Genomic DNA, 10,335 nt, shown 5'->3' with positions numbered 1-10,335 from the left:
TCCTCTCTGTGTTGTCTTGGTTTCCCAAATCTATAGAAAGAGAATAGTAGTAGTAGTACCTACTTTATAGGATGACTACTAAACAAGAGAATGCATGGGAAATGCTTAGCACAATTGCCCGACACCCAGGAGCCTACAGATGTCTGTTATTTTGTTCATACCATTGCCTCAGCTTGGAGCATTCCTTCCCACTCCCTCTGCCTACTCAGTGCTTCTCATTCAAGGATATCCAGTCCAGTTTCTGAAGATCCTCCCTCTCACCCAAGCCCATTTCCCCTTTTTAAAAATGCCAAACCTCTTGTTACCTGCACCATTTATAAGACATCTGCTATATATTTATTTATTCATTCAGCCAGCAAATCTTGCCAGGTACTAGGAATATAGAAACCAATAAAGCAGACATAGTCATTACCTTCATAGAGCTTATAGCCTGAAGGGAGAGGAATCAGGGGAGGAAGGGAGGGAGGGAGAGAGAGACAGACAGACAGACAGAGACAGAGAGAGAAGCAAAGACACAATTTACCTAGTCCTGCTGTACTAGGTGCTATTAGGGTAAAGTGTGGGATGTCTTCAGAACATGTCATAGAGAGACCTCACATAGACTGTACAGTCCAGAAAGAATTTTTTGGGGAAAGTGACATTCAAGGTGAGACCTAGACTTCTAATGTCACTATTAACAATAAATTTTTATTGAGGCTCTATAACCTAGATGCAAGTATCCCAAAAGAAACAAATAGCAGGAGGTAACGCATGTTAGATGTCAAATGAACCCAATGTGCAATATAATACAGATGTTTGGAGGAGGGCAATCGCAAAGGCCCTTCAGAAAGGTTTGCAAAAAATGTGAATTCTCAGCAGAAACTTAAGACAAGGGATGGGGAAAAGAAGCACTCTAGAAATGAGTATATGGGCACGGACCGAAAAGGCAAGACAGTTCAAACAGGTTGCTGAAATCAAGGAGTGAAGTGTGATAGGAATAAAAGAACAAGGGTTAACTCCTAGAGGGTCTTGCTTTATCTTAGGTGGAGTTTTCTTTTTGTATCATTGGCTTCTTTGAGGCTCTCACAAAAGCCTTGAATCCCTCCCCCCTCAAAATAAAAAATGCATTTATAACATTGCATACAACTTAAAGAGTTCACAATTCCCTTGAACTCCCAGTTGGAAACAAATAACACTGAAAAGAATTGAGTAGAACAGTGGTAGGTTCTTGCCCAAGAGGATAAGGACTGTTGGCAGTTGAGAAACTACTGCAATATGAGATCATGCAAGCAGGAGCCCTTATCCATCCATGCTAAAGTGGTGGCTATAGGATTTCATTCATCAAGTAAACCAAAATTTATTTAGAGCTTACTCTGGGACAGGCCCTGTGCCTAGCATTGGGGACATGATGATAAGTAAGATAAGACCATTGCCTTCAGGGAACTCCAAGCTGGGCAAGATCAGGAAGAAAGGCAAGCTACAGAAGCAGAGGGGATGGCATCAGCCACAGGTCCTCTTACTTAGAACTTTCCACTGTCTGTTCCTTACAGAATTAAGTGAAGTCTTCAGTTTCATTCTCAAGGCCCTTCACAAAACTGTCACAACTTACCTTTCTGCTGTCACTTCCACTTAGGCCATCACCACCACTACTTCCCCCCCATCCCTACACACACACACACACACACACACACACACACAATTGCACACGCGAACACGCGCATGCACATGTATCCTGCAGAGCAGCTATACTGGACTCTTGACTGTCTTCTGACCTTGTTTTCTACTTTCTGCCTCTGTTATGTCACTCTTTTCTCCCAGCTATACCTGGTCAAATTCCTACCATTCTTCAAGGCCCATTTGACACACTGCCTTCCGTGAAGCTTTGTTTGACCTCGCTGTTCATTTTGCCCTGAGTTACTGTGTGGACCTCTTTCTCCCCAGTACTCAGCACTCAAGAGGGCAGAGGTATTGTTTCTTCATCCTCCTATCTCAGGAGTACCCAGTGCCTGTAATGATAAGTACTTACTGTATATGCTAAATGCAGTGGCCAGAGCCTGGGAGACGACGGAGGAGTCACCAGCAAAGGCTTGGTAGTTGGAATCAGGAAAGGCAAACTAGACACGCCTTCATGGAAACAATCCCCCTTGGGAAACAAGGGTATCCCAAGGACACATCCCATGCTCAGTAAATATGAGTTTAAAATATGGGACATTCACACTCAGACAGCTTTGGAATTTGTCCTGTTTGTGATAGTGTTGTCCACAAGGAGAACAGATAGAACTCGAGTTTCAGACTCTAGGCACAGACTTCACAGTTCTTCTGGATTATTATTACTAATAAATTAAGAAAAGAGCTTTCTTATAAATGTTAAAAGCCTAAATCATAGTTGCAAATGTTAGTCACTGGAGTAACTCTTGCTTTTAATTCTTTAACAACTGCGGGTCAAACCCTAGTGTATCATTATCCCACTTTTGTTTGCACTATCAAAATACCCAAGACGTGGCCAAAGACAACTGAATTCTTTGGCTTGGCCACATTTGCCACATGACGAATATGCACTTCCCTCTGGAGTAGGAAGGGATACGGGTGCTTTCCAGCCCAGCCATGGCATGCAGTCATCCGTGACTGAGGTGCGCTGGATGGAGGACAAGGTCCTGAACTGATGGAACCCACTCACCAGGGCAATGCCAATTCCCAGCAAGTCCGGCATTTCCCCAACTTTGCCGAAGAGTAGCTGGGGACCGCGGCCCCTAGCGCAGTGGTTTCCCTCGACGCGCGCTTTCAGCCCCTAGAGATCCCAAGCCCTCTTAAGCGACCGAAGCGCCCTCCCGCGCCTCCCGCCCCGCCCCGCCCCGCCCCGCCCCGCCCGGCCGGCTCGCAGGGACCCGGGAGACGCAGGTCTGATTGGCCGAGCGCGGCGGGGGCGGGGCCTGCGCGACCAGGAGGTCGGACGCAAAGGTGCTGCGTGTGTGCTGCGCTCCCGGGAGCCGTGGGTGCAGCGTGCGACCCGAGGCCAGGTGGGACCGCTCCGGCCTCCTCAGGATGACGACGCGCTGGGCGAGCCGTCGCCGCGCGGCGGGGCTCCTCATGTTGCTCCTCCGCTGCTTCGGGCTTGCGGAGCCGTCGGACCGCTCAGGTAACCGCGTCCGCCCGTCCGGGCCTCGACGCCGCAGCTCACCGACTTCCTCTGCTGCGCCCCCGGCTCCCGTCACCGTCGCCTTGCTCCGGGGGCCTGGAGGTGGACATCTGGAACCGACGAGGAAGTCTGACCGAGGGGAAGTCTGCCTTCCCGTTGCCCTCGGGGGCCGGAAGGAGGGCGCGGTGGGGTGTGGGAGCGCAAGGCCTGTGTGGTGCCCGGGGAACCGGTCTGCCAAAAGCAGGCCCGCAGCCTGTGCTGGGATGGTCCTCTGCCCGCTCCTCCTTGGCATCCCCTGGGGCTCCCTGTTTCCCCCTGCATCCTACCTTGCCTGTTCTCCTGTTCTCAACTCTCTCTCGCCCTCTGGTCCCTTGGCCCCTCAGTAGCCTAGGATTCCCAGTGATTTTCTGACATCACCGTTCTACAGTGCACCTACAAGAGATATGTTAAGATGCCCTCCCCACCACCTAGAGCAACAATCCTTCCTTCTGATTGGGTCATCAACACTAAATGACACCCCCCCCCCCCCGGAAGCGCATGTTGCTTGCTTGGGGACCCAGGGCCTCTCAGTGCAGAACAGATGCCCTTTGCTAATGCTCAGGGTGGTGCAAGCCCCCCGTCCCCCACAACCTACTTGGCAGCAACTATATTTTGCTTTTACTTTCTTTTTGCCTTGGCAAAAGGTGTGTCTTGGACTTTGCTTTATGTTCAATCTGCATAATGGGCAGTCCCTGCTCCCCCCCAACCACTTCTGTTGTTTTGCCTGTATAAGGAAGGAAAAGTTGGTCAAAGGCAGTTTTTGAAAAACGTTAAGTTGATGGCTTTTACTTTCTCTGTAGCTCAGCTGAGTGATGGAAAGAATTGCTCCAAGTGTGGGTGTCATTATCCTGTCTACATCAAGGCTCTTTTAATGGGCCCTGCTCTGACTCACTCCTTCCATTCTCCTTTCACCCTCTGTCCCGGGAACTACCAAAAGAGACAGTACTGGTAAAATTTATTAATGTGAGATTTTGATTCTGCCTGCCCCACCATCCAAGGAGAGACATCTCACTGCTGCAGCTTACTACAGTGAAAGTACACTAACCTTTCAATCGCTTATCTCTTGGTTTACATCTCCCTCTGCCTTAGTTCTATTTTGTTTCCTTCACAAATTTAATTTTCTTTTAAATTCTCATAGTCTCTACAGCCCTGGTTCTGTCTCATTGATCCAAAGCAAAGAGCCCCAGGCTTAACTTTATTCTTGTTGCACTAGGTCCCCACACATATTTGTTGCCCTGCTTCCTTCCTTGCTCCTAGCAGCTGCCCTGGGCAGCTTTCTCTCATCTTCAGACCAGACTTGTGGCCTTATTAGGGGAATCACTGGAATTTTGAACACCTAGTCATTTGTGGTAGCTTGTTTGGCAGAGTGTCAGCATCACTCTGCTAGTAATGGCATGTACCTTGTCATGTACACAGCTAGGCTTGGCTAGGTAGTCTTGATCACCCAAATGCTGAAGGAGTGCCTCTGTGTCTTTGGGGAGAAGCCAAATGCCTAGTTTACTTTTTTGCCTTCTTGGAGAGCTAACAGCTTGAAGTGAATGGATCTTTCCAGGACTTCTGAGGTTCTTACTAGTCCACAGCATCCAATCTGGGCTTAATGGCTTTCTGACTCCCACTGCATAGCTCTGGACCCAGTGTCGCTTCATGACCTGGTTTTGACCCAGCAAACCAGGCTTCTAATTGTCTCCTTCTGCACCTGTACATTCTGTACACTTAGCAGAGACCACAAAATGCTTGACAGACTAAGTTGCAGAAGTTCTTCTTAATTTCACAGTCTTTATCTTTCCCATTTTCCTAGCCACTTCTCTTCTCTCCATTGGTCTGTGATTATAAAATGTCAATATCTGGCTTCTCTTATGGAATGAATGGGTAGAGCTCTTGGATCTAGGGCTTATAAGACGGGACTTATTTAGTGATTAGACAAAAAGAAAACACAGAAAGAGATGGTTTTCACTTGATATAAAAATACTAAAAATTCACTTTCAACGTATGAAAATGCTACTCAGACGTTTTCTCTCAAACACCACTGTAGTATTTGTAGAAAATGAATTGTATAAAAAGTGCTTCTAGACAGGCATGGTGACTTATGCCTATAATTGCAGCTACTTGGGAGGCAGAGGCAGGAGGAGCCATAGTTTCAGCCCAGCCCATGGAAAAAAAAGAAAAAGAAAAATTAGCAAGACCCCCATCTCAAGAAATTAACCAGGCAAAGTTTTACATATCTATAATCCCAGCTTCTGGGGAGGCATAGATAGGAGGATCATGGTGTGAGACTGGCCTGAAAACATGACACTCTATCTGAAAAAACAGCAACAACAACAACAACAAAAAAAAAAAACCATAAAGCAAAAAGGGCTAGCCATGGCTCAAGTGGTAGAGCACTTGCCTAGCAAGCACAAGACTCTGAGTTAAACCTCAGTATTGCAAACAAAGCACTGCCTCAAAGAGACATCAACCTCTGCCTTTTAGATTTGTTCCAATCTTGTATTTGGAAGAAGACATGAAAACCCTATTGAAGACTGATGTAAAGTTGTAGCATGAACAAGATACAATATAAGCTATCAATAAAGATTCCACTTTATAAATTGCTCTGTAATTATCTTTTCAAATTGTGATGCATTTCTAAAATTGCTTATATACACTTATACAACATATTTTCTAAGTAAGGAATTATTTTTCTAGTTTCTCAGTCCTTCCCACTCTTCAACCTATTATCCCCACAGGGTCACAAGACTGAGGCAAACTAAACAGTCCTTGCTGAGGTAAAGAGACATACAGAAAAACATGAGAGAACAAAACTCTCCCTAGCTAGTGTTTTATGTATGAATGCTTATACATATGTACATTACATGTGAAGGTTAGTAACAAGTTCCCTTGAATTGTCTTAATGAGAAATATCTATCACTTAATGAGGAATGTCAAACACTGGTTTTGATACATACTTGGTTCAAACACAGGTTTAGACAGAGGCAAGTGTCTACATTCAGAGATGTTGCAATTTGTTAAGACTTGGCAGCTGTTTCTTAACATTGCTATTCCATGCTACTCCACACCTCTTCTGCACTCTAGTTCCTACCAAGTTGTTAAGGCCACAGGTGTCCTGGAAGCAACACATGTAGAAAATGAGAAGAAAATGAAAGTTTATTCTCTTCCAAAGAGTGTTTATAAAACAGAACTGTCACCTAACTGCACATGTCCAACACAAGAGAAATTAAAATGATCTCAGATGCCACCTGCGGTAGCATGACATAAATTTGTGGACAATGGTTCAAGAGCAATATGCAATGACTTTAGCAAAAGCTAGTAAAACCTCAAGGCTACGGACACTGTTATCTAATGGAAGCATAGCTTGTTATGTCTGGAAGTAGCTTGTATATACTCCACTGCTTTCATCCAACATGTAGAGATAAGAAGACTGAGAGATTAAGTGGCTTCCATAATTTCTCCTAGTTAACTGGTAGCAAAGGTGGGTCATTAATCTGGGACCCCTAATATCTTGTTCCATGGCTCTTTCCACTGTATTAAGACCTGCACATAATCCATTAGATTCTATAAAGGCAGCTTGAAAAGTATTGAACTCCAAATTGTAGAGGAAGGCAAAGCTGCTGCTGCCTGGGTTACCTGTTTGGGATCAAGGGTCACAGAACAAAGTGTCAGGGAAAGAGCAAAGACTACAGGGCAGGAGAGAGGAAGTTTCTAAGAAGAGGAGCAGACTTCTTTTTTTCTGCTGTAGTTCCTGATGCTTTGGAACATAAGAATTATTTTGGAGCGGTGAGAGAGAATAGTTTGGGAAAGGGGTAGATCAGGGCTGAGTGGCTATTAAAAATGTGAGAGAGGACATTAGAGAAATTAGAGTGGTTGTCTTATAAGATAGTACATTTCCCATTTCTATTGACTATCCTCCTACCTCTATGACCATCAAAGAAAGAATGGCGGGAGATATCCAAGAAGAAAGAGTGAGGGATGAATGTTGCTTTACCAAATGCACCTAGCTGTAACCCTATACAATGTTTTAAATTCAAATTCGAAAGCAGAAATAATTTCAGTCTCTAAATCTTTTTTGTTATTGTTTCCCTTCTCAATGCTGGTATTTAAAACAACAACAAAAACCCATCCAGAATTCCAACTTCAGTCAGATTTTATTTTATATTTATTGTGAATATGGTGAAATTTCCCCTCAAGTTGCCAGTCCCTGGTATGAGGATTTTAAACTCTAAAACCTGTGAGTTATTGTTAGAAAAAGTGGCATCAAAATGAAAGTGCCTTTTGGGAACCAAACTTTTTCGGGTCCTTCTGCTGATCTCTGGTTCATTGGCGATGATTGTTTAAGCTTGTCTAAAATATTTCAGATTTTCTTTCATTGATGTGATGATCTGTGCTGTAACTTTAAAAATAGTTCTTTGTAAAATAACTGGGCAAATTGTTCAATTATAGTTTATTATAACAGATGTGAATGCTGTTTCTCATACTCAGGTGTAAAAGATAATGCATTACTTTATTTTCAGAAAATCAAATGAAATTTTATTCTGAGTTCCCTTCCACTAAGTTGGCAGAATTTCAAATTCTGTCATTGTTGGGGTCTTCTCCAGCTCAGTCAGAGTGGCAGGAGAATGCATGGGGAGATCTGTTCTTTAGTCAGTAGCATACACTGGTTCCTTCTCAGTTTCTTATTGTGAAAACATGCTGGATCTTGAATCTGGTGGTCCAGGTGATTCTTGGAGCTCTGGGGCCAGTGTCTATAGATAATCCACACAGTGAATCCCCCCAGTCTCTCCCCAGGTCCGCTCATCCTCCTGAAAGTGCTACAGTGGAGCCGGCCACAGGTTCCCCTTTCCTCAGAACCCAGACCTCTAGTTCCTCTTATTCTACCTTTGCCTTCTCAGAAGTCTCCCCATGTCCAATTAGACACCTCAATGAGTCAGGCTTCCATAAAAGATCCAGGGAAAGTGAACAAAGCAAATTCTCATTTTGACTGATTTGTCCTGAGGCAGGGAAGCACAGAAGCAGCGCTTCATACTCAGGTCAGGGGGAAGGAGCATAAAGTGAGAAGAAAGCATTGACTTCTTATGTAATAATTACCCCTGCCTTGGTGGCTAAAGTGTAAGCAAGACAGAGTATGGTTCAAAAGAGGTTCAGTTTACCTGTCTAAGTAAGATGAAAACTAAGGAGCTTCTTTATCTTATTAAACAATGGACGTGTCTTTCATAGAGTATCAAAAATAAATATGCATACTACTGTCAGTGTTTTACCGAGAGTATTGGCTCATTTCATCTTCACATCCACAGTAGGAAGTAGATGAATGTTACAAATGGGAAAGCAAAAGCGCAAATGTTAAGTGGTTTGCCTAGAGGTAGAATATGAGCCCAGGCAGACTGGCTCCAGAGCCCATGTTCTTACTGTACACTGTGCTGCCTTTCTGGCCTTCACTGTCCTCCTTCCTTGTATAGGACATTACAGTGTATCAAGTTCTGAGGGTGGGAGCAGTCTCAGAGGTGTTCAGACTCCCCTCAACAAGCAAGGAAGGAAGTACATTGACCACATAATTCAGAATCCTGAAATGTCTTCCTTTACTGCCTGTCTTGACCTAGGTAATGATCCATTCACCATCGTCAATGAAAACACAGGCAAATGCATCAAACCACTGAATACCTGGATAGTAGCAACAGATTGTGATGAAACTAAAGACATGTTATGGAAGTGGGTATCCCAGCACCGGCTCTTTCATTTGCAATCCCAGAAGTGCCTTGGCCTAGATATTACCAAATCCGTGGATTCCTTGAGGATGTTCAGCTGTGATTCTGATGCCATGCTGTGGTGGAAATGTGAGCATCACTCTCTATATAGTGCTGCCCAGTACAGGTTGGCTCTGGAGGGTGGACATGCCATAGCCAGTTCAAATACATCTGATGTCTGGAGGAAGGGAGGCTCCAAGGAAAGCCTTTGTGATCAGCCATACTATGGTGAGTATTGGAGAGGAACTTTGACGTACTTGCTGTAGTTACTTGTTGAATTTGGTATTGAACATGCACAATGAGTAAAAATAAAGCCATGTACGGGTAAGCGAGCAGGGACTGTGTAGTTACTTTGAGCTCCATTCTTACCACATACCTGTGATGTTAGTGGTATTTGCCCCATCTCCACCCCTTCATAGACAGAGGTAAGAGAGGTTAAATGCCTGTCAGAGGTCACCCAGCCATGTTGTGGAAAACCTGGGATTCAAAATCTGATTCCTGCGCATATTTACCTCCTATGATGACATCTGAACCCTAGGAGAAAGGAAACATTAGAATACAGACTAAAGGATAAGTGATCTAATGATTATATCCTGGATTTTAAAAAGAGGAGGAAAAAAAGAAATGTATTTTTCCTTGCTTAGCAAATTTGATATAATGGAACATTTAAAAAGTCTCATGTAGTTTTTTTTATTTTTACTTTTTATATCATACATTGGATTCTGTATTTATGGCTCAACATTTTAAGAGTGGACTTTTTCTTGGTTGCTTCCAAAAATAAGTGTATGAATATTGCCATAACCTCTGCTCTGAGTCTAGTGACTGGATTGCAATGTATCTCCAAGTTTAAAAAGAATGAGTAGATGTGTTTTTAAACCACTAAATGTAATTAGCTATCACCCAAGCATACCTTTTTCCATTAAGTTGCCCAAAATCACATCAAATGTTGAGATATAGATATAGATATATAAAATTAGCTAAGTCCTATTGTCTTACTCTTGTCTTTATTTTAAAAACTTACATTGATTTGCAGAAGTTTTCCTTTTCCTTAAAGTTCATTTAAGCTAAATCTGGCTACAGACTCAGGATAGCAGCTTTGTTCCCATCCTTTCCATAATCTGCACACATTTCTCTTCTGAGGGACTCTTTTTCTTTTTTTTTTTTTTTTGCAGTACTGGGCTTGAACTCAGGGCCTACACCTTGAGTCACTCTACCAGTCTTTTTTTTGTGATGGGTTTTTTCGAGATAGACTCTCTTGAACTATTTGTCTGGGCTGGCTTCAAACTGCAATTCTTCTGATCTGTGCCTCCTGAATGCTTGGATGATAGGCGTGAGCCACCGGTGCCCAGCTGGCTGGGACCCTCTATTTCTTAGTGGAAATCCAGAAAATCTTCTGAAAAAGGTCTGGTTCTACAACTATTGAAGAAACATTAAAACTTAGAGTTGGCC

The 10,335-nt window shown here is 43.7% G+C and overlaps 1 protein-coding gene across 2 annotated transcripts in view; it reads left to right on the top strand.

The window, feature by feature from the left end:
- The first annotated feature begins 2,926 nt into the window (after positions 1–2,926).
- Positions 2,927–10,335, top strand: part of Ly75 (lymphocyte antigen 75) — an 88,826-nt gene continuing 81,417 nt past the window's right edge. For both annotated transcript variants that reach the window (XM_074070917.1, XM_020181747.2), the window contains exons 1-2: positions 2,927–3,115; positions 8,743–9,114. In XM_074070917.1, the coding sequence (XP_073927018.1) occupies positions 3,022–3,115; positions 8,743–9,114 (466 nt within the window). In that variant the 5' untranslated portion in view covers positions 2,927–3,021. The remainder of the gene's footprint in view (positions 3,116–8,742; positions 9,115–10,335) is intronic.

Source organism: Castor canadensis, chromosome 4 (genome assembly GCF_047511655.1).
Source record: "Castor canadensis chromosome 4, mCasCan1.hap1v2, whole genome shotgun sequence".
Lineage (NCBI taxonomy): Eukaryota > Metazoa > Chordata > Mammalia > Rodentia > Castoridae > Castor > Castor canadensis.
This window is presented reverse-complemented; position numbering and strand designations above follow the sequence as displayed.